Consider the following 25,863-nt stretch of genomic DNA (forward strand, 5'->3'; position numbering starts at 1 on the left):
CATATTTGTGGGGACATAGTCACACAAGATCAAGATTCAAGTAGTCCATTTTTGTAAAATATGTTTTGCTGTCTATGTTTTAGTATGAAACCAACCTTGAAATCTGAAGCACAGTGTGTCTCACTAGAACTCAAGATGTGTCACCTCACATTTATTCTAAAAGAAACTGCAAACAATGAGTTACACATACTGAAGCTTTTAAAAGCCACATTTGACCTTGTAGGTCATGCACAATATTACTACTTTTATGTCTGATAGCTTCACAATCTTGAATTCCAATAGCAGAAAAAAAACCAATATTATCACTTTGCTTACCAAAACCAGCAATGTTCTTCTCTGGGTATGTTGAGATTTCTTCCTTCATCTTACTTCTATTTGGAAAGAGGCCTTTACAGTGCTGGAATTTCTACAATGATAAAATAAAATAAAAACATAACAAGCTGGTTTTGTGTTGATCGCACTGTACAGATATTATGAGATTGACCGTGATTTATTAACTTGTTATCTAATCTTGTCAAGGTTTATAAATTTTTTTCAAATGTGTGCATTGCATGTATATCTATATAAATTGTGTATATGAAGATGCACAGAGTGTGATTTGCTATTTAAAATTCCTCGCATTGAGTGTGAGAAAGGGCCAAGGCGCATGCTGTCTCTTCCCCATGAACAGTGGTATATTACTCTCTGTGCATCTACATATGATTTGTGAAATAATACTTGACTATTTGTAGTCTTTGTACACACATATATTTCAGTAGAACCAAAGCACAACATCTCATTACATAGGGCCGTGATGCGAGAGCCCAATCGAAGTATGATGGTTTAGTCATTAACATGTTATTTGACTTCTGAGTAACAGTAAAATGCAAAAATCAAATGTCAGACTCTGTTTATTAAACGTTCTAAAATTGACACATTTTATTGGACCACATGACTAATTAAGGTTATACATATTGAAGCTACACACGTATATTGTATTCTTTGCAGGACGCATTGTATAATACACTTTCTTAGAACAAATACTAAATAACCTCTGTTAATAATACACATCTGAAGAAAACACTGATCTGCATGTATCGGGCACATTGAAGTTCCTGTGTTCTGTATTCCGAATCTTGTAGTCTGCCTACATCCTGCATTGGGGAAAGGTGTATTCCAAAATATAAGACTAGATGGAGATCTCAGACTGAGATCAAACCAGACAATGGTAGAATATTTTGTTTCATTGTACATTATCAAATATGTGCTCATGTGCTGAGACTGTGGAAATCAATTATTATTGGCACTAATGTTAGAAATTGAATGGGTTCAATTTCCACAGGATGCAAAACAAATATCGTCATGTCAAGAAACTCACCTCACAATAGTCCTACCTCTGTAATCATTTCAAGTCTATTTGCTATCTCTCACATGTCACAACTGTACTTGAATCTCTATATTCCCACATAACTTTCTTAAAGGAGCACAGAATCATATTCTCACCTCTGGTTTTACACAAAGTTTATCAACTAGCATTAGTTCTATGTTTTATAGTAAATTTATTGTAATGCCTCTTGAAGAAATATCTTTCCATATTGGCTCATTATGTAACATTGATAGTATATATTGTTTTTACGGTTGGCTCGGCTACCTTGAAGCGAGGTCATGGTTTAATGGAAACATTCAGGACACATTATTACAGCTTTTCAGAAGTGGTAGAACCAGAGGCTGAAAGACATGTAGCAGGAATGATGGCCATGTTTGCTTCACGTTTAGCTTTTGTAATCCATATGTCTACTGAGTTGCAGCGCATATTAGAATATATTTTTACAATGAATTCAAGAATAAAAAATATCCATAATAGAAAATAAAATAATTTTTTATGTTTTAAAAACTGTATTCCGTGTTTTTAATGCAACACACGTGACTAGTCACTTAAGGCTTCTGGTAAATAACAGATATAATTCTAAATAAGTTCTACATTAAAGAGGGGGTCAGCATGTATCTTCATTTTAATGGTCTACATGCTGCTTTCTTTGGAAAGCGTTGCGTGTGAGAAAGTTCAAGTATTTCACTCCAAATCATCCTTCTGACTGTACATTTTAAAATTTTAGCTCATAAAGCAACATACAACTGTACGAATAGGTAAAATTAGATTTTGCCCCTTTTGCAAAAAGAAAATCATGAGATGTGTTTGTTTGAAGTACTTGCACAATGCTTTATTGAAATTAACTAAATTATAGTTTCCTTGCTAAGATATTATTCCTATTAACACTTTTCTTTGCGTAGTTAAGGTACCCAAGGCTTTATCTAGAGTTTGGGTGACAGGGTACTCAGTCAGTCAAAATGGCAATGTTCTTTCCAGTTTATTTATCTTGGCATTGCATATAATGCAAGTGTGATACAGCCATACTTTTGATGGAGTACTCCGTCTGCCAAACCCTTAAAAGCCTCAGGTCATTATTGTTTGCTTTTTATGGAAGCTGATTACTCCCATACTGAAGTATATTTTTGTTTAATGGAGCATTTTTGTTCCAAGTGTCTTTATACCTCATGTTGTCCATCCAAATGCCCTAACCCTGTCTGATATTCAATAGTCCCACAACTCAGATTTTTAGGTAAATGTACATGTCCTGCTACAGAATGATAAGGCATGTACATATTTACTGTTATGTAAAAACTTTACATGGGTCAGCCTTTGACAACTATATCTGAGTAATGTGGCCCTGAGCGAGTTTTGTGTATAACTTATATAGCCTTTCCCTTTATCAGACGGGGCTTTTAATCCATGTGAGTCTTATCTGTCCAATCAGTAACAAAAAGATTTTTACATAACAAATGGTTTTTGTATACCACTTCTTATAACAATTCAGTTGTTTCTACTACTTGTAAATACAGTTTATTATTATTACTCAATGTAATGGTATTTAATATATCAACTTTTGTGAGGAGGGAAGGCGGAGTCAGCCTAGGTGAGATTCGAAGTTGTGACTCATGCAAACACAGAATTATAGGACTTCTCCGGTGTCTCTTGTACATTAAAGTATTGGTTATTGACAGATGGACTTTGTCTTTTAAAAATGGAACTAAATGACAAGGGTGGATTAAAATTAAGAAACGTCTTTCTAAATCTCAATTAAATTAAGGAAAAGAGCTCTGGCCCACTGCATGTTGGGTGCAACACTGCTAATGGTATTCCTGAAATCAAAGTTCTGTTCTGGGCTGTCTTTGTCACAAATTATTAGGAAAATCAGTCAAAATAGAATGGGTTTAGAGAACAGTGTCATTTGGATTATAAATTGTGGAATGTAATCTCTTCAAATAAATAGTTCCTTTGGAGAAGACTCAACTGTAGTAATCGTAGAACAGTTTCTAGGACAGATTACATTTTTAAAATATAATATTCACTTAAGTAGTGTGTCCCATTTTCATTGATTTGTGTTAGAAGTACATTTTGTGGTGAGATCTATAACTAGTTTAGCAGATTAGTTTTGTAAATAACCTAGCATAACAAGTCTTTCCCACTAATGCTTCAGTCGTTTTTTTATAAACAGCAGCAATTAAACACAACAGTGGCAGCCCCAGACACATATAGAACCTGGGGCAATAATATCAAAATACACAACAGTGGTTCCAGGAAAAACAATATCAAGACGTTAGACAGTCAGTCCAGTTGCGAATGCCAGAAAAACAGTGGGCAGGATGGAAAGGGCGAATCTGGCTCATGCTTCTTCAAAATAAACAGATTCTCATTGCTAGAAATGGGCTCTCTAGTTGGCAGAGGTATACACCTTTGTCCAAGTAGGGACCACAATCCTAGTCAGGGTAAGTCACAACACAATCCAAATTATCCTGTGCCCACCCTCTGGTAGCTTGGCACTGAGCAGTCAGGCTAAACTTAGACGGCAATATGTAAAGTATTTGTGCAATAATTCATACAGTAACACAGTTAAGGCAAAATAAAAATACACCACACAGGTTTAGAAAAATAGATAATATTTACCAGAGTAAAATGAGGTAAAAACGGCAAAGATCCAATAAGCACAAGTTGAAATATCTCTTTTAAAAAGGTTTAAAAGAGTCTCAATCCTTAGAAATAAACAGTTGTCTCTTTGTTACACACAATAACTGTGATGCATCAAAAATAATGATGCAAGGAGACTGCAGAGGAGGAGTTGCATGGAAAGATAAGGTGAAGCATAGAATTTTCTGACGCGGCACAGGCGATGCATCATTTCTTTCCACGCTGCAAGGGGTAAGAGTCATTTTCCGTTGCGCAGTCTTGGATCCTCACTGCAATGTGGTGTTATTCTGACGCCTAGGGAGGATGCGTTGAAAATCCTTGACTTGCTGGAAGAAGGCACAGGTGCTGCGTCGATCTGTTAAGCGGTGCATCAAATTTTCCTTTGCAAGGTAGATGCTGCATAGAATTTCCAGTTCGGAAGTCAGGGCTGCGTCGTTCTGGTCAGCTGTGGGGCAATTTATCGGCCGCAATTCAGGCTGCACGTCGATTTCTGCACGCGTTGCATCCATTTTTGACACAGAGGAATTTTTAAAGAGGTGAAGTCTTTGTTGACCCTGACTCTTCAGAAACAGGAGGCAAGCTCAATCCAAGCCCCTAGAGAGCTCTTTTGGGGAAGGCAGTGTCCTTCCAGCAAAGTCAGAGGCCAGCAGTGCAACAGTCCTTTTCAGCAAAGCAATCCAGATGAGTCCTTTGGGCAGCAAGGCAGCTCCTCTGACAGGGTGTAGGTCCAGAGGTGTCTGAGTTGGTGGGGTCAGAGACCCAGTTTATATACCCAAAAATGCCTTTGAAGTGGGGAAGACTTCAAAGAGTGGTTTTAAAGTGCACAAGTTCCACTTTCAGCCCAGGCCTCTCTGCCAAGGTCCCAGTGGGGGGTTATCAGTCCATTGTGTGAGGACAGGCCACTGGTCTTTGAAATGCAAGTATCAGGCCCTCCACCCTTCCAGCCCAGAAAAACCCAGCCAGTATGCAGATGAATGCAGATGTGACTGAGTGTCTTGTGTTTGTGGTTGTCTGGGTGAAATGCACAAGGGAGCTGTCAACCACCACATACCAGGTGCTGATTGGAGACAGGCTGTAAGGCACAGATGGTTTTAAATGCAGAGAAATGCTCACTTTATAAAAGTGGCATTTCTAAAATAGTAATATAAAAGCCAACCTCAGCAGCAAGCAGGATTTTCTATTACCATTCTGCCCATACTAAATATGACCTGGTTACCCCTTTCAGATCAGAATCTACCACTCAAAAAGTATATGAGGGCAGTCCTAATGCTAGTCCATGAAAGGCGCAGGCCTCACTGTAGTGGAAAACAAATTTAGGGGTTTTCCACTACCAGGACATTTAAAACACATATGTACATGTTCTTCCTTTTACCTACCTAGCACCCTGCCCTATGGGTTACCTAGGGCCTACCTTAGGGGTGAAATACGTAGAAAAAGGGCAGTTTAAGGCTTAGCAAGTACTTTTAAATGCCAAGTCGAAGTGGCAGTGAAAATGCACACACAGGCCTTGCAATAGCAAGCCTGAGACATGGATAAGGCTACTCATGTGGATGGCACAATCAGTGCTACAGGTCCACTAGTAGCATTTAATTTACAGGCCCTGGGCACATGTAGTGCACTTTACAAGGGATGTATAAGTAAATCAAATATGCCAATGGGGGATGAACCAATGTTACAATGTTTAAGGGAGAGAGCATATGCACTTTAGCACTGGTTAGCAGTAGTAAAGTACTCCGAGTCGTAGAACCAGCAAAAACCGTGTCAGAAAAATGGAGGGAGGCAGGCAAAAAGTTGGAGAATGACCATCCTAAGGCTGTCAGGTCTAACGCTCATGACCCTGGTTTAACAAATCAACAGGAAGAAGGAGTGCTCCAGGGATTTGACAACAACCTCAATTGTGTGAAAGCGGAATTAGTTTGCCCGGCCAGCCTGCTACTCAAATGGCTCCAAAGAATTAGTAAAAACCGACCTAAGAAATTTAACTAACAGGAAGAAAGGGTCAGTTAACATATTCTATTGTCAATGTTCTTTAAAACGGATCTACAACAAGGGCCAGCTGAGCCTGTAGCAGCGCCCGATGTTTTACTAGTAAAATGTCTGCCCTTTACACTGAAGTGCTAACCACATTGGGAAAGGTGGCACCAACGTTGAATTCAAATATTCCTGAAGTTCCTGTAGCCAAAAAATCTTGACCAAAAATCTTGAGTCAGGGAGCAGAGTTTGTTGTCTAATGAATACTTTGAACTCTGTCGAAGCTAGGTTAATTAATATGACTCTGCATTTGTTCTAACACTCCTGTGGGTAAGGTGTCAACACCACTGTTGCTCCCCTGTTGGAACATTAGAGGATACAACTCTTTAACCTCCTCCCAAACCCATTTGGATTTTCTACGCACCTTCAAATTAGCTTGCAAGAAACATGGCAATTATCTGCAACCCCCTTGTTGGATTACACAGAATATAACTCACCTGCACTCAAATCCACAATGGGAGGTGGGATGACCCTTTGGGGGTGTTTCATTCTATGTATAAAATCAATTGGGCTTTACTATCTCCACCCCAGCTGAATTAAATGGAGCAGTTAAAAATCTGACATTGCAAGAAAAAGTTACAGAGTAAAACGTGAAGAAAAATGGCTGTTTTTTTACCTCAATTTCAATATTGTTTTATTTCAGCTGTTATTTTCTGTAGGGAAACCGTGTAGGATCTACACAAATGACCCCTTGCTGAATTCAGAATGTTGTCTACTTTTCAGAAATGTTCAGCTTTCTGGGATCCAGCATTGGTTTCACACCCATTTCTGTTGCTAACTGGAAGGAGGCTAAAAGCACAAAAAATAGTACAAATGGGGTATGTCCCAGTAAAATGCCAAAATTGTGTTGAAAACTGTGGATTTCTGATTCAAGTCTGCTTGTTCCTGAAACCTGGGAAGCTGGTGATTTTTAGCACCGCAAACCCTTTTTTTAATGCCATTTTTAGGGGAAAAAACACACGCCGTTTTCTGTAGCCCTTTTTCCCCCCCCATTTAAAAAAAAAGTATTTGTGCTAATTTCTTGGTCTCCTTCAGGGGAACCCACAAACTTTGGGTACCTCTAGAATCCCTAGGATGTTGTTAAAAAAGGACGCAAATTTGGCTTGGGTAGCTTATGTGGACAAAAAGTTATTAGCGCGTAAGCATGAACTGCCCCAAACAGCCCAAAAAAAAAAAAAAGGCCTGGCACCTGAGGGGGAAAGACCTGGCAGCGAAGGGGTTAAGACTCATTTCTACTTTTATAAAGTCATATATCTTTTCTTGTGTATGTTGTTTGTCTTTTTACATGTTGGTCTTCTTTAATTCAAATAATGGGTGTGTGTTAGTGTGGGTTTTTTTTTTTTTTCTTTTTTTTTTTTCGGGCCTAGCTACTGAGGGGGTGAGCAGGGTATCTTAGCTGTGTGACTCCCTTACCCTGACTAGAGCCAGGGTCCCTACTTGGACAGGGTGCAAACCACTGCCAACTAGAGACCCCATTTCTAACACCGATCTGTTAAAATTGATGATTGACCACAGGCGGCTAGATGTTGAAGACAAATTTTGGAACATTCCATCTTTAAATCCCTCTACTTTTTCGAGAAGCTCAAAACTGGATATCAAGCTTTACTCTAGTCTACACACCATGGGCCTGTGCAACCTCAATGGTAGGTGTAGTTCAGATCATGTTGCTGTGTATACACACACTTCTCATGAAAGACTGGCAACACTTGACTACTTATTGGTCTCTAACCAAGGCTTCCATTGGATCTCGAATTTTAAAATAAATTGATTATAACCTATTAAGTAAACATGCAGAGCTGCCATGTTCTCTGCATTTGATGACTGCCACATTACACAAGGAAACTCGGAAGGAGCGCAAGCAGGGTTAGAACCTGAGAGAGATCAAATAATATTAATATATTAGTGGCATAGAAATGAGCATATGGTAAATAATTAACCTTCATCTAAAAGGTCTAATAGGGAAATTAACACAGAAATGAAAATGTGCATGTTACAATTATGGAGGACTATTTGGCTGCCATTCGTATTTGACATCATGTTTTAACATGAAGATATTTTTGCATTTATATTAAATTAAGTACTGATATGAACAAACGTTAAGAGTGTTTTTAATTAGATGAATACTAGAATTGAAATATTAAATGAACATGAATTATTCATACTTTTATGGATTTCAATTTATTTCACTAACGTGAGTTACATGTATGCAGAAAAATAGATGCACTATTAAACTGTTCTAACATATCATAAATAATGCTTGCAATTAAATAACTTGCTTCGCTTATTTGATTTAAATTGTAAGGTGCACAATAGGTTTTATATGTATTGATTGTATCAATGTGTATTTAGGCTTTTTTGCCTAAGCCTGAAAGATTTGTTTTGCAGCGGTAGAGGAAAATTACTTGCTTATCTTGTTCTTTGACCTGAATTCTTTCCCTAGGTTGCTGACACGACATTGAATGTCCTATTGTATTGAAGGCAAATACATGTTTCAATGTTAACTATGTAAAAGTATTTGTTCTATCTGTCTAACAAGACAGGAAAACTCCTAATTCCCATGTGAGAAAGTTTAGTTCATTTTGTGTACTGTGAGAAAGGACTTTGAAGTAACAAGCAACTAGAAATTGTAATATTTTTTCGGAACTGTGTGAAATCCTTGAAATGACAATGCACTTTTGCTGAGAAAATCCAGAATTGTTGCAAACTTGATGGTTCAACAGACAGCCATTGGTCATTGGATTTTGTACGTGAGATTAGCCCCCCTGAAGGATCAATTAAAGGACCGTGGATATTTCTAATTAGTGAGGAACTTTGGAAACTTGAAGTTAGTAGAAGTTAGAGTTCGAGTTAGTCTGGTTGCTCTGCAAAAGCCAGTTTTGATGCAATGATGAAGACCAGCTGTTCTCTGCTTCTTCTGAATCCCTGTATCCTTTAGTGATCTTCTGAAGAATAAAGTCATATTTTCTCATTCTAATATGGCCAACTAATTCTGAACTGCTGACTTATCCTATGTGCAGCCCATTTTCTGCACCGTCCTGATGCTGCGGTCTACAAATGTCAGGAGAATGTGAATGCTCTATTTGAAGAAGTATTCCTGTCTGCTGTCCCATGAGGAGAGGTATAACTAAATTAGGTTTTCTTATTTATTTTTCAGCTAAAATAATTACACTAGCATATTTTTATAGGGAGTAACCCTAGTTAGATTATTTTTTCCAAATTATTTTTGTCTCTTCTTTTGCTGTTTCCCATGTGTTAGCCCGTTCCCACACATGCAAGTCCAAATTCATGTTCGAGATAGGAGTGGCCCAGCTCTGAAACCGAAATGTTATTGATTGGATTTTGCTGATTTACTGATGTCATAATCATCTGCTTTGAAATATGATACCTATGTGCATGTTGTGTCTTTGATAATTTATGTCATTCTTTTGGAGTGTTAAATAGTATTGATGTTTAGTAGATTAAATATTTTTAGACATTTTGATCAGCCTATTGTTTTAATGTATGCGTATAACTGAGTTTTGTCCAACATATGTTACATTGATAATGGCATTGTAATAAAGCTTTGAAACTTTATTTGGTTTGGAGATTGATTCAGAGTTAAATTGTTCATGGTGTTCTGAATTGTTCATGGCTTTATGTCATGGATTTGTGATTGAATGAATCTGACTACTACACTCTTCATCAAGTCTAAATATCCAGTCGACTTCTACTGGTGAGATTTAAGGTTTGTTGTCTCACCAGAGTGCTTGTGAATTTTTTAATCTGAGGTGGGAAGAAGGCCTCCACTAGTGCGCCAGCAAACCTATTAAATGTATAAGGTGACACATATTTGGAATTTCAAACTATGGACCAGATGTATCATCAAGGCCATTTCCGATTCGGAAATAGCGATTTTTAAGAAATCGCTATTTCCGACTCGCAAAGTGGCATGTATCACATTTGCGAATCGGTAATAGCGATTTCTTAAAAATCGCAAATGCTATTACTGATTTGCAAGTTGCGATACCGGCCCAATTCTCACCTATGGGACTGTTGGCCCATATCTGCTAATATTTTGCATTTCCAAAATTGCGATTTCTAAACCAGAAATCGCAATTTTGGAAATGCAAAACTGCTGCACTCCAAAACATTTTTGGGGGACATGTAAGGTGCACACATGCCAAAAGGGCATGTGTGCTTTACATGTACAATTTAAAAATGCATTTTAAATGCATTTAAAAATTTTGCACATGGTTACCACCATGTTCAACTTGGTGGTAATTAGCGATTCCTAAATGCCAAAATCGCATTTAGGAATTGCTTCATACATGTGCTAAGGAATCGCAAATAAGGAATCCTTATTTGCGATTTCTAATTTAGAGAGCCGCGATTTGCGACTCTCTAAACAGGATCGCAATTTTAAGGAATCGCTATTTTAGCGATTCCTTAAAATTGCGTTCAGAATGTATTTCATACATTCTGAAATGGCATTTTGCATTCGCAAACGTGCATTCGCACCGTTTGCAAATGCAAAATGCTTTCACACATCTGGCCCTAAGTCATTCCTTGATACTTTTCTTTCATATACTTTAAATATGTCCTCTATTGTAATTGAAACCTGGCCAGTCTTTACAAACTAACGGCTAAATGCTTTAATAAATCTGCAGCCCTGCCAAGACCTTCTGCCTAAAAATCAACCTAGACTGATGAACAGTAAGGAACTAATGTTACTTAATAGATGTATAGTGGTTGTGTGTAAGGAACCAACAAATATGGAACCTAGAGAAAAGATCAAGCCAGTGCATAAGAATTGCAGGCAATGCCTTTCTGTGAAATGGCAGTGCTATAGAGATTCCCAATGGCTAGCAATCTTTTCAGCAATAAAGCCAACGGATTTTTAAAACAATTTGGCTTATGGTGTATAAGGTGAATGGGAATCAAAATCAAGGAGACCTTCAACATTCTCATGGGTAACTGGGCAGCATACGTGTCTCTGTTATACATCGTTTATTCTGTAGAACAGGTCCCCACGGCCTTCCAGCAAGCACATTTAAGGTGGCTATTGATACATTGGCCACCCTTTTCACTCCTTTGTTTATTGTGCTTGAGAACTGGGGCGGATCCCACCTAGTCCCAAAACATAAGAAGTTTTCTGGCTTATGCAAGGGATAAGCATGAAAACTTTGGACTCACTGCCGTTTTAGATGTGGAGGGGAAATGGTGTGAGAAAATACTCCACAAGGAATTGGAAGCTTGGGCACAACAGAATAAATTAATTCCTTCCACAGACACTGGGTTTCAAAAGGGGCAGGGTACAGAGATCAACCTACTATGCATGTCGATCCAGTATTAACACATCGAAAACTAAGATTGTAGTCTTCGGGAAATAAAAAAGAAAACATGCTTGGTATATAAATGCCCACGAGATTGAAAGAGCACCAAGCATCAAGTAACTAGGAGTTTGGCTTAATAAACGTGGCCTGCCTACCCCCCACATCGAGACACTAGCATCATCAGCCAAGGCCGTTACCTTTGCCTTTCAGTGACTACTTCAAAATCTCTCTAGCCTGGACCAGGCAGCAATCTGCAAAGTCATTGAAGCAAACTAATGCCCACATTCGCAAACAGAGCATTTGTTCATCTAAGTAGTATTACAAGCCGGCTTGACCGGGCTCAATGCCAATGCTACAGGTGCTTAATCAAGCTACCAGCATGTTTTGCACAAGCACAGATCTGTTTGAAGTTCAACCAGGTACAACAAAACTATGCATGGTTTGCCAGTTTCTTATTCACGTGCTCCAAATTTGCATTAGCTGAGCAAGGGTCTTTAAAAAAAAAAACTCTTGTGGGACATTACACAGGATCCGTAATCTGACACCTACCAGTTTATTCAGGTAGCCACAGATCATCTGGTTGCCAGAGACCTTTTGAAGTCTACTTAGCACTTGAAATGTCTGGCAAAAGCACTGATGAGGCAAGCAAGGCTCTTGTCAGCTCATGAGGACGTGTGCTCTATTACCATCAAGAAGCATGCCAACCTGAAAATTCCTCTATATCAACCACTATCTCTTCCGATGTACTTGTCACTTGCTATAAACTTTACAGTAAATTCCCAACTAATGCATTTGAGATTTGGCTTATTACCATGCAAAGCAATCAAGTACGGCCATCTGACTGGCACCTCTGATGTTTTAAGTAGGGGCTGCGATTATAATACGTTTACATGTGTTCTGCTTGTGCCCTTTTTTAATTTCATTCAGACAATATTATCTTAGTCCAATTTTTAGGCAGTTGAGCATCAGGGTCTGCAAAACAGCTGTAATAGAATGTCTGAAAGATGACTCATGTCAACTGACGGCAAGCTTCATCAAGTTTGACAATTGCCTCATTAAGGCTAAAAAATGTTACAACTTGGGAGCAAAGCCCATAACACTAAGCTGGGCATGGCCCACTTTGGAAAGGATCGGGCTACCTTATGGTTAGCCCTTTAGTTTTAGTATACATAAGCAGAGGGTTTTATCATTTCTGTAGGCTCTGCTTAGCACTTGCCCTTTTGTTGAGCATTTGTTTAAGCTTACCTGTGATATTCCATGGCTGTTATTATTAATAATATTATGAATAGGGAATTTACTGCTATACTGTTAATTATGTGATGGTGTACATTTTGCCCTATTAGTGGTATATTTTATAAACTGTGTGATGCATGATTTCCTACTGCTGCTTTGAATGAGCCTTTTTGCTGCAACTTTTCATATTATTAATCATGTGACAGTGCATGTTTTTTATTTGTTAGTGGTACCTTCTGTAATCTGCATGATGTTGTTCATTTCATTCCGGTGCTTGTTTTATTGTAACGTTTGCTATGAATTTAATTAATCATGCAAATTGAAATAAACTTAAATCAATATATAAACAAGATTAAAATAACCACCATATCAAGACACTATTTTGCACAAAAACAAATAGACCAACAAAAAATATAACAAAACTCAGTAAAGAACAAAACGAAATAAGGTGTCCGTTCAAAAATATATATTTTTAAAAATGCAAATGTGTTAATATTGTTTCAGTAAATAAAGAGTCAAAATACTGATAAAAATACTTGAAATAAAGTGCTCAGAACTCAGGTGATCACACAGTTAATACAAATTACAAAGAACATGATATGTTAAGTACAGAAACAGACAATGTAATATTGACCTTTTTGCCATCTGTATCAGTTCCAATCATATTTATAGGAAGGAATTTTAATCAGTTCAAGTTGTCAGAAGAGTCAACTGCGTTACAACCCAAAAAGATGTGCAAAGGGTCATCATTAGGACAATACACTTAAGAGGCAAAGGCATGGTTTCGAAAAACACAGAACAAATACAGAAAAGGGTACCACAGTTGGTCATGGAAAAAATATATTTCTCAAAAAAACAATGAAAAGGAGAACCATAAAGTGCTTACAATGAAGAGAACTAATTGTCATTATATGACTAGACTTGTAAATTATCGGGCTATAAAAATCTTCTACAAAAAAATAATTACATTGATTAAATGTGATATTAAAAACTGCTATTGAAAAGGAAATGGTAATGCAAACAACACCCAGTGCTAATCCGAAGTGCATTCAACCACCGACAAAAGCAAAATGTGTCCACCTTCTAAGGTTGTAACCAGCAGAATGTTAAACAGGAGGGAGCTAATAGTTATCTAGACCAAACTGGAGCCCCGTGGAGCTAAAGGATTACCTAAAAATTGTATTATTCAGCTGATATTGGGAGCCTGCATCCACTGGAAAAGCACCACGTGCTGAAGGAAACACGGGATACATGCTGTGCAGCCAATAATATTGACGTTACCCGCATAGTCAAAAATAAATGTAGAGAAGATACTTCAGAGTTATATAAAAAAGTAAATTGATGAAGGGAGCTTATGAAATAAATAACAGAACTTAAATGCATTATAAAAAACCACCATAAAAGTAAATGCGGTAATACAAACAACACCTCGTGCTAATCCTATGTGTGTTCCACCACAAACAAAAGCAAAGATTCTCCACTTGCAACGTCAAACAACTTAGCCCACAGAACTTTGGACTATTTCAATTTGTTCTTTATTAGGTTTTGAAATATTTTTTGTTGGTCTAATAATTTCTATAAACAATAAAGCCTTCGAGCAGATACACAAATCACAACAATTATTGTATTACTTGAAAAATAATTATGGTTCCTTCACCACTGTACTAACAGGTGTCTGCAATGCAAGGTCTCAAACTCTTTGATTATTGTCATTGCTGAAGCTCATCCAAGCAACTCTTTAAGACAAACATCAGCAAAGAGATTCTTAATGTGTCCTACCGGACATTGTCATGAAGATACTGCAGCAATAGGGAATATTGAGGGTGCCGCTCTAATGCAGAAGCCCTCAAAGAACAGAGAACGATGGATGCTTGAAAGGTTGAGGTAAACAATGCCCCACTCAGTATGTGCCCAAAATCAAAAAAACAAAAAGAGGACAGAAACTCAATGGATGCCTTCAGAGATAAGCATTAAAAAAACAGGCTCTCTATATAATGTTTGAAAGGCACACTTCAATAAGTCATCCAAACATGAGTTTTGGTCGAGGAGTTATCCATTTCTTTGGAGGGGGGGCTTGGGTGACAGAAAAGGGACCAAGGCAAAGTAGTAGGACATCGTCTAGGTGGAATGTATTATAGGAAACCAAACATTTGCTAAATTTATACTGGCCCATCTTAACTTAAAGACAAACTTTAAATATAAGTATCCTGCCACTTCTCAGCAGAACTGCTAAATAATAATATATAGCTAATGCACTTAACATAAGTGCTATTGTTATATAGCTATTTTAGCCATGTTTTAGACACATTAGTTTAGCAAACTAGGTCTGCCATTGTGCACGTTAGCCCAGTTACATTTTATTCAGCGTTGCTTTATTTTTCTAGCATTACCCACATTTGCAGTGTTGTTTTGTTTTCTCTATCTGTTTGTTCTTTCGCCTATGAAAGCATCACGTTCTTAGCTCTGCATTCATGTCACTTTGTGCTTTCCTCAAGGCTGCAGTCAGATAAGGTTGATGGCAAAAGTGTTACTCTGTGTCTCCGACGTTCACAGAAACATACCTATCCTTGCGTGGGGACCCTTTCTTAGAACATCAGTTGTTTTATTATAAAACACTTCTCTGTCCTATACATGTTAGAGGGAGATTCCAGCCAGATGACTACGACTGCATGCTGATTGCTGAATGTCTTCACTAACAGCTGCTTGCTTAGGCTGCCCAATCCCTGGTCTAGATGTGGACGGTGTCTTTCTAGACAACAGGCTTCCTTGCTCAGGTATGGGAGATGATGTCTTCCCAAGGGGGGAACCTGAAGGGTGGAATAGGGCTTATCACGCTGTGCTCTAACAAAGGGCTTATCACGCTGTGCTCTAACAAAGCTAAGGTAGGAAATATATTGTTCCTAGTGACAGTATGGTGGGACTGTTTTTGTGTTTCACTCTCCTTGTAGCAATTTTGCTTCTAGTGTGTTTTATCATTGTAGTTTTTGCAATACAAGCCATTTTATCTAAGACAGTTACTTCAATAAACCGTATTGAACTTTACTCTGCTTCTGTTTGTCTTTGCCTGTATGAGACTAAAGTAACTGAGAGAAAGGGATGAGATCTGATCGACCACAATTCCTCTGAGGAGCCCTCTCTGTATGCGCCCAGTTTCCACAATTATCCACCCTCTCCGGTGGGGATGAGGCACTGTTATCTGCATTTAGGGGAAAGTAAGAGCTTTGGGGTATTTACCAGTTGTAATTTAACAGAGCAGAGTCTCCACATTCGAGGCGGGGTCGCCTCCCCGTGTAGGGTAAATCCTCTGCCCAAAATGCAGAGCCTCCCCTCCCCACCCCACCCCCAAAATCTGGCATATCTCTGTACCCACCAAACATGTGGAGCAGATTTTCTGCATTGAAAGAGATCAGCATGCAGAAGAAAGGTTAAGAAATTTCTAAAACTTCAATTATCGACCCTTAAAAAGAATAAGCCATTTTGTGTGTTTGTAAATCTTCAATATTAGGCCAGAAATAAAAGCAGTGCATTAAATGGGCAGGCAATGAATACTTGCACTTCTATAATTTTAAAGGAAGAGTACCTGCACTTATGAAAGCGGTTCAAAACTTTTAATGCAAGGGCACCTACACTTCTCAGTTACACACAGGCAGTCTGGGCATGAGTACCTACACTTCTTTAAATCCATTTCAATCACTGTAGACAAGCATTACAAAGAAAAACAAGTGATGGATGGAATTGAGTGAATTAATCTTAACCACCTATAATGGTTACCGGCAGCATTTCTCTCTCCTGTGATATTGCTCACTCTCCCACTACCGACAGGAAACAACCAAAGGTACATCACAATTCATGTTTGCACCAGCTCAACTGGAATGAGCAAGCAATGCTCGGTATCTCATTAGAACTTTGTTTCCACAATAAACAAGAAGAGATTTAAAAGATGGCCGAAGTGAGATGTTTTGGCAACATTTTGTTATGTGACTTGCAGGAAAATTGCAGATCTTTCAAGGAGCTTCTTGAGGTTGCTCACACAATGCTGTCTGCACGAATCTTGACAACTAATCACAGGTGCCGATCATGTGCTACCTTGCAATCCACAAAATCTGCCAACATCCATTTTTTCTGTCAAGGAAAGTATGATGTTGATTCTCTTGCTTAGAGTCAATGTTTTACTGCTCTGAATGTGCCATTTTTATGATAATGGATTGATGAGGTCGGCAGAAAAATACATGACTGGCACTGATTTAACAAATAAGTAATAACTACAAAAGCGGATTGACACCTTTAAAAAAAAAAAAAAACAGAAGAGTGAGAATGTAAAAAGACTTCCAAACAAAAAAAATGAATTACATATCTTGTATTGATAATTTAAAAGGTTTAATTCAAACAGAAGCCACATTGTGGAACATGTGGATGAGCTGACTTGTACAAGCACGGACAAATTTTGCAGGTAATATGAAATATTACTTTGCTTCCACATTAGGCAAAAGCATTAAGTTCTAATGTAACAAATATGTATTGTAAATGATTCCGTGCTGAAACAGTATTCTAATGTATATTTTTGATTTTTCTTAAATCTTCGATGGAGCCCAAAATCCTACTGAGTGAATGACTTCATAAATGTATGAAACCTCAAATCAAATTATTTAAAAGAATGGATGCGCAGTAATTATCACACATGCTGCTTGTTTGCAAGTACACAGCCTAGCCTCATGTGCTCAAGCCTCTTAATTTATCTAGCTGCACAAACATCCAGTCTCCTTAGGAGAAATTCGTGTTATTGTGGGCTGTACATTAACAAAAGAGAAAGACTAGCTATTCCGAGTGGCCAGGTGTACATGGTTTAAAAAAACAAAAAAACATTTCACGTTTGCAGTTCGAGTGGTCACCCGGACTATCCTCCTGTCAGGAGAGGTACCGTATTTTCCGGCGTATAAGACGACCCCCTACTTTTCCTGTTAAAATATAGGGTTTGGGCTATACTCGCCGTATAAGACTACCCCTCTTTCAACGCACACCAAATAAAAATTAAAAAACATCAATTTGATTTTAATATGGTAATTTTAATTCAAATGCTTATGACATGCAGGTACGTAGTAGGAAAACTGTCACTTATAAACATAAGGCTGTTTGTCATCAAACATGTAAACATGAAACAGTGCAAGTGGATTAAACTTTTCCTAATTCACTCTAAAGCTGAAAGGAAGGATAAGACAATAAACCCATGGGAACTGCCATGCTGTTTGTTATCTAAGCTGTCAACCAAACTGAACTGATGATGATAGGAGGAAGATAAACAAACAGAAAGAGAGAGCAAGTGCCGGGCAAGATCCTAGGGAGTCAGCAACGCCCATCATAACTCCAAGCTATTTTTACAGGACTTGCTGGCTTGACAGTTTCTCTTTAAAAGCCTTCAAAATCCTCCTGTTCGTCATCTGATATCATAAGTAAATCAATTACATCTTGTGGTACATTTGTAAGGCAGTCATCGTATGGATCTAATTCCGTATCAGATGGTGTGGTCTCAGCTTCGGCTTTCTCTTCATCTTGCCACAAGTAGTCGTCCTCCATACCATCTAATGAATTTGATATGCCACACTTCTTGAAAGACTTGATTACTGTTTCTGCATCAATATCATTCCAGGCTTTTATGACAAACTTGCACAAAACATCCAACTGTGGAGCACGCATGTTTCCTCCTTTTGTGAATGACTTTTCGCCGCTAACCATCCACTCATTCCACTGTTCTCGATTCCGATCTTTAAATGGCTTGTTTAGGCAGACATCCAGTGGCTGTACCAACGATGTCAATCCTGCAGGAATAACTGCCACATCTGTGTTTATTCTTGCCAGCCTTTGCTTGGGGCTGGGAGTTAAATGAGCCCTGAACATATCCCACACCAGTAGACTACGTTTTTGAATAAGTCCACCTGGTCGCCTGCTCCATACATTATCAAGCCATAGCTTTACCCCTTCTTCATCCATCCAGCCTTTTTCATGTACATGTACAAAACAACCAACAGGAAACTTGAGTTTCGGCATTGTTTTTCTTTTAAAAATAATCATTGGTCTCAGTTTGGCACCATCAGCTGTGCATGCTAGTACCACTGTAAAACTGGACTTCTCATGCCCTGTTGTTTTAATTAAAATTGTTTTTTCACCTTTTGGATGGACAGTTCTATTTCCAACCATATCAAAATTCATGGGAGTTTCATCCATATTTCCGATACTACTTAACGCATAGCCATGTTTATTGCGCTGTTGTATTACATATCAATGGAAACTATTTACTTTGGCTTCAAGATCTGCAGGTAATTTTTGTGCAATTTTCGTCTTTTGCCTCAGTACCAGATTATGCCTTTAAAAGAATCTAGTACACCAGGATACAGTGGCCTTAAATCTGTTGCTGTGATCTGGGTTAGATTTGGCCCACTGAAGGGCAAACAAATGTATTTGATTTTGTGTCACTATATAACCACTTTGGCAATGCTCATTCACCATGTCTGCTACATGTTTTTCGAGTTCTGGCCAATGTGGGGTGCCTCTTCTTAATGCACACTTACCCCTTGGCATACTCCTTAATGCTTTTTCATTTGCTTTCCAGTCCCGAACCATCTTTTCTGTTACTCCATATTGTCTTGCAGCAGCACAGTTATTATGTTCCATGGCAAAGTTTACAACTTTAAGTTTGAAACCGGCTTCATATTTCTTTCTTCTTGCTGGTGGAGCCAGGATGGGGTCTTGTCTGTTAGCCATTTGTATACTGTACTGTATGTACTGGTGCTGTACTGTATGAACTGGTTCAGATACTGGTACTGGTACTGTGCTGTACTGTACTGTATTCACCACCACATGTATCTGCTCACCAGATAGACTGCCTTCCTTCAGAATCACCAAGTATACAACAACCAGCCAATCACAGAGAATGAATTTACATTTAAGATTGTTGAAACTGCAGTACAACCAAAGTTAAATACGGTCAAAATATATATTTTTTTATAATATTGTCATATCCCAATCCAAAATGGCCGTTACTATATGGTAATTCCCTAATATCTCCTAATAATATATATATCCTAATAATATATGTGCCATGTGCGAGAAGAAAGAAACAGAAAACAAATCTTGTTTCTATGGTACCGTAATAGCGCGATTTGAATAGCCTGGGGCACGCGCAGGAACACGCGCCTGCCCAGACAACTGCCAGCGAGGATTTCGGCATACGGTAAGACCATGTCCACAAGTACGGTAACTGAATCTTTGTGGGACGCGGAGCCCATCGTACGCTTGGAATTCATTTCCAATGCAGCGTACGGTGGCTCAGCTCAGCTGAAGTTTCAGCACGCCGTATACCGGCGTATAAGACGACCCCCGACTTTTGAGGAGATTTTTAGGGGTTAAAAAGTCATCTTATACACCGGAAAATACGGTAAATAGGTTGTGGTATGGCGGGAGGGAATACAATTGGGGAAGATCTAAGGCTACCTTTAGGGACTGTCAATGTGCATGGAGTGAAAATGTGCAGCCAGAGATAATAGTTTTATGGCAAACGTTAAGTAGCAGCTAGGACTGGTAATGCATTGGCTAGTACCACCAAGAGTAAAGTAAAAACAAAGTTTTAATGAATATATATATGACATATGTCCCGATTAATACGAATAAACCATGTTGTGGTCTTTAACCTGTGTTCCAGTTGTTTCTGAGGTGTGTCACCCCCAACGTTCTCTTTCTTATCCAACTGCATTTTCTGGTTCACTGACGGGGTTGGAGTCGGACTGAAATTAGGCCCGGGCACCAAAATAAAAGTGGTTCCATTAGCAAATTAGATAAGTAAAAACGTGGCACAAGTTTACAAACGGAGCAGTTTTGAACCTGTACAGACATTTTGTATAGGTGTTTTGCAAGGAGACTACATGCATTTGGGCATGATGAAGACAACATTTGTGGTAATATCAGGGAAATAAACAGTAAAAATAAAAAAAAAAAAAATAAAAAAAATAGACCTTCTAGACATAAAAATAATAATAATAATAACAGGCCCACAATCTCGAAAAAAGCGGCCCAGCTAATTGACAACTGTGGGATTGCAGGGTCTACAGTGCACATGTCAGGCTGGCCATAGCTAGACAGCTGGCCAACCCAACACGTTTACTGAAAGGGGCGACAGTCACCCTGCAGTTGCAGGATTCAGCCTCACCCCATGCCCTCACGCTTGCGCTGAACACAGCTCGAGCTGATGGCAACAAATTTACCATTTTATTTATTTGTGTTTGCCTGCTGCGCTTGCAGAAGATGGGGCGACGCTCCTCAGGAAGAACCACCCCTGGTGGACAGTCTCCAAAAACAAATGATTCTACGAATTTGTAATCAAAATAAGAGGTGTGTATTATTATACACTTTCCGGCTATGTGCCTGTCTTTTATTTTAACCTTACATTTGTTCTAAGGGTATAAACAATCGCACAAAGGGCGCCTGGACATGTACAGTCTTGTCTCAAGAGGAAGCTTCAGCAGTGAGAGGGAGGATGAGTCAACAACTATTAGGAGTTTTTAGAAAGGGAAGCTGTAAACTAGGGCTGTTGTGCCTCTTGGAGGTATTGCAGCATACCTCCCAGATGTGTCTGTTCATTTGAAAATGCAATCTGAGGATACATTAGCAGATGTAGAACGTTTCCAAATCCTGGTTAGCGCTTTTGTCACCAATTGCGCATTTTTAACTACAAAACAAATGATAGCATTTAAACTCATTTTTACAATTAAAAACAATATATAACGCACGTGAATGTGTATTAATTAAAATGCGATATTTGGTTGTGTGATTGGTTCTGCTCTAAAATTGTTGGATTAACTCATACAGGCTAGGCTCTCTCTTATTAGCCTGCTGAAGTCCCTACTTCATGGTATATGCACATTAGTAGGAGGATGAAACAACAATGAACAACAGACCTACTTAGAGAAAGCAGTACTCTACATGTCCAGTTGTAAAATAGTCGTTTTACATGATTTAACACTTCTTGTTGCAGTTTGAAAGCTCTTAAATACCCCAAAATGTACTTTGCACTACATACTTGAATTGGGATGAGCGTGATCACAAAAGAAGTAGTAAGATTCATTAATTTATTGAGAAGGATTTGGCATAGATGAATATCTTTAAATGTTTGGTAAACAAATGCTAGGTAGCTGCGAGAAGCAATGAAGATGAAAGAAGGTTGTAAATAAAAAGGGAACAAATTCCCTCACCCAATAAAAATCGAACGGGGAGCGAAAATACAACCAGGTCACCTCAGTACACCTTGGTTTATTTAATGTGTACCCAGCATAACAAAATATCTTTTGCTAGTGTAAAACTGCTACTAAAACCTCACCTGTTTCAAATAAGGCATAGTTAATCTGAAATACGTAGTGGGCGGTGGAGATGCAGTTATTGGGCCAAGATCACAAGTTTAGCCGATCACAGAACACAAACCTCAATCCTTTGAAGCATGTGATTAAATGGAAACCTATTCTGTGGAACTCCAAAGATCCCCCACGCCACAGTATGTGCATGATTCAAAGCATTTTGTTCATCGGAGATGCTTATCTCTCAAAGTCCTGTTCTCTGGCATTTCCATTCTTTTCCCCTCATACTCTGTCTTCTTACTTTGTTTTCTAGGAGAGCCAGTGTTTAAGGACCTAATGTAAGTTTTTCTTTTGTGTTATAAAAATGATCACCATCGTTTTATTGTTGTATAATTTCATTTTATGTTACTGGACTTGAGAACTGTCAATATTTACTTTTCCGTGCACGAAAAGCCATTAAAAAAGTGTGATATCGTCAATGTAAATTTCGCCCAGACTTCCTCAAAGAAACTGCCTTTTTAACCGGTTGAACTAGATATTCAAGGTGGAGATGTTAAACGTTAGGTGGCTTTTGGAGCAACATCGCGTGCATATTGTGAAAATGTAAGGTGAGAGGTCGCAGGTTCTATATATAGAAACCCTGACTGTCTAGGGTTCCATTCTCAGACTCCACCAGTGAGCTCTCTTTAATGAGATGAGATGATTTGTTTTCTTCTTGTTATGGACAATTAGAAAAGAATGATTGGTATGAAAGGCAGTCAATTCTGGCCTGCTAAATGCCACCTGATAAATGCTGTAATTTTTAGAGTGCTATACTAAAGGATAACTACTGGACCTATAGGAGGCACCCTCAAATACAAAATAAAAAGAAGCCGTCTCACAGATAAATCATTAACAATACTAGATGGTTTGACCTGTCCATGCTGAGCTTTACAACACACAGGAAAGGACTGATCAAACCACACGAGACGGTTTGATGTAGGGTGATAAGTGCCCCGAGTCCATACTAAGTTTTTAATCCTGTCAGAGGGAACCCCCAAATAAATAAATCGGATAAGGTATCCTTTTCAGACAGTCTCAACTAGTGCTGATCCCTATGTATCTATGTTGTCTTAACGACTCCGCTCCATCATTGCATTTATTATCATTTAGTGTCGGACCACAGCTAATGAAGCATGCCACTACTAGTGGGTGAGGGTAGTATATTGAAAAAAACATTGGGATCGCTCTAGAACAGTGGTTCCCAACCTTTTGACTCCTGTGGACCCCCAATAAATCATTACTGGAAGCCGGGGACCCCCAGCAATTTGTGCAATTTAATTTTCAAACATTAAAACAGTAATTTGCAAAACATATAACAAGTACACACCAAACAAATACTCAAATTACTAAAGATAAAATTATTTTGTATTGAAAAAATATGCAAAAATCAAAACATTTTATTGGGAAGGTTGGCGCTGCATCTCGGCAACTACCTTTTCAATGTTTGGTTTTATTTAGGAAAGGTGAATCCTCAGGTCAGATTCTACATTTCCGGAGCTATTTCTGTTTTTATTTTTTAGATATGCAAGATCTGAGAAAGCTTTTTCAAATAAATAAGTGAAGGGGAAAGGAAGTAAACCATAAGGGCCTCTCATCTCGCCCTAGCCTCTCTGTCACATGTACTTCATTTGTTTTATAGCATCTCTCATACCACTGTAGGGTTTCAGGGCACTTTACAGGGGACTACAAGGTGAGGGATTTACATGTCATCCACACTGGTAGGCATTTTCTAAGAGTGCTTGGTCCGGAGAAGCACAACCTTAGGATTCAGAACACAGCACAGTGTTTAGCGATGACGTTAGCACAGTGCTTAATTTGTAAATAAAAACGTGCCGGTGCCCAAAGCACTCCTCTAAAACACGTGGCTGCTGCAATTAAATGTGGGTACACGGAATACTGAGGTAGCGTAATCCTGAAGCCATCCCGGGCCCCTTCAATCCATATAAAGCCACTCCCTGCAACTTCTGCTCACTAGCAGCTTTCTACTTTCTCCCTTTGTGATGCTTTTTCGTTTTTCCCTGAAACCATAAATCATGTAGTAAGTTTGGCAAAGTGCACAAAAGTTCACTATTTTACAGGGGATGTGGAAAAGAAAAGACCTTTCATTGAAAGACAGAATCCTTGAAAAGTCAATATGAAAAAAGGATATTAACGATTTGTGCAGGGATGGTGGGAAATTTGAGAACATTCATAGAGCCATTTCTAATTGGTTTAATTTGAAACGCAGAAAGCTTTTGACACCCCAATGTCTTGCGTCTGTTAGCAGTGCACAGCTGGCAGCAACAAGAGAAACGACGGACAGAGAGTCAGGACCTGAAGTCCTAATGGAAACAGAGACAGCCAAAGGGCATTGTTAGGTGTGTCAGCAAAGAGCTCCTCATTGACGCAGTAGGTTATGCAAAGGATTGGCACACCTCCCATTTCTTCTAATTTCAGAAACCTGAAACAGGCCCAAGGAGGTTTATGGGTTTGACTTTCATCACACAAATGTTTTGTGAAACTTTGCGGATACTCCTTAGGATGAAAATGTTAGGCAAGGTCCTTGGGCAAGGACAGTTAACTTATTTATTAAGGAGTTTTGTAAAGTGCTAATGGGACTGTTACATTTAGAGACTGCACCCACTTTAACCACTGGTTGCATTACTTCAGAACGCTTTAGATGGTACCTGCAGAGTGTTGGCGTCTGAATAGACAGTTGAGAGCTATACTTGATATTATTCACTCATGAGTTTGGAGTACAAGCAGTGTTTAAATGAAGGTAAGTGTATGCGATTTCTTTCAGAATTTTCCTTAACAACTTGTGTTTGGATTCTGATCCCATATTATGTTAGAGATCGATCCAGGTAGCTGCCTTCATGATTCATCTCCTTAAAGGATCCTTGTTTGATCAGATGATTGGACCCTGAATGGAGGTTTCTGGTTGAGGAGTAATTTACGTTGTCAGTTGTATGAAAACAATTACAGAATGAAGACATGTTCTAAGACATTTGCATCAAGCATTGGCAAAGTCAATAGGTCTTACCTATATGAGAGCAATTGGCTTTGCTAATGTCTTCTAGCCATGTTATACAATAGCGTGGCTGTGTAGCATGGCGAAGAGTACATTTTAAAGACTTGTGTGGTTCTGAAATGTAATGTATTTTTTAGGAAAGAGAGCAGTCTCAAAGGCTGTTGCCAATAGCACAAAGATGACATGGAAGGTTGTAGACAGAAATATGTGTTGTGCATGTTAGAGGTAATAACAGTGTAAAAAATAACACGGTTTTGCCTTTAATTTCAGCACAGCTAAAAGTGGCGATCTTCTGAAGCAATGATTAGGGGAGAGGTTGTGGAGTGAAGGCCAGAACTGCCGACTTTTGAACTGGGGCACCAGGTTCAAGTCTCAGCGTGGGCTCAGCATCCTGTGATTCTGGGCAAATCACTCACTCTTCGCCCTGCCTACAAAAATGAATGTGTCATTGTGTAATGTAACTAGTGAGCATGCAGAGTGTTCCAATAGCTTTGGATCGTGTTATGGAAAACTGTGAAGCAAAAAAAAAAAAAAAAAAAAAAGCAATGACAACGGAAGTAGAGGGGGGACTGGTCAAGCAGGGATGGGGAGATGGACAAGCAACAACAAGAGCGGGCCGAAACCAGCAACAATGAAGGGGAAACAAAAAACGTACCTCAATTGAAGCAGGATCAGCAGAAGGAAATGTAATTAATCTGTACTTGGTCCATGCTCTAGTGAAGCCAGAAATGCAAAAAAAGGAAGTGAGGCACGCATGCATTTTCCCATGAGAAGCAAGGAAATGGGAGAGACAATCAAGCCAACCAATAGTAAGTAATGGGTGGGCTGCAAGCCCCTTTTGTGTACACAGTATCTGCCACAAGCGAGATCGCATGCGACCAATAACAAGCAAGG

General features: G+C 38.8%; 1 protein-coding gene across 6 annotated transcripts in view; it reads right to left on the minus strand.

The window, feature by feature from the left end:
* The window catches only part of LOC138261905 (ATP-dependent translocase ABCB1-like), a 147,095-nt gene that overhangs the window by 115,529 nt on the left and 5,703 nt on the right, over positions 1-25,863 (minus strand). For 4 of the 6 annotated variants that reach the window (XM_069211461.1, XM_069211459.1, XM_069211463.1 and 1 more), the window contains exon 2: positions 316-406. In XM_069211461.1, coding sequence (XP_069067562.1) covers positions 316-364 — 49 coding nt within the window. In that variant the 5' untranslated portion in view covers positions 365-406. Of the gene's footprint in view, positions 1-315; positions 407-25,624; positions 25,683-25,863 lie in introns of all 6 variants that reach the window. The other 2 variants (XM_069211464.1, XM_069211462.1) reach the window with 1 other exon arrangement.

Source organism: Pleurodeles waltl, chromosome 10 (genome assembly GCF_031143425.1).
Source record: "Pleurodeles waltl isolate 20211129_DDA chromosome 10, aPleWal1.hap1.20221129, whole genome shotgun sequence".
NCBI classification, from domain to species: domain Eukaryota; kingdom Metazoa; phylum Chordata; class Amphibia; order Caudata; family Salamandridae; genus Pleurodeles; species Pleurodeles waltl.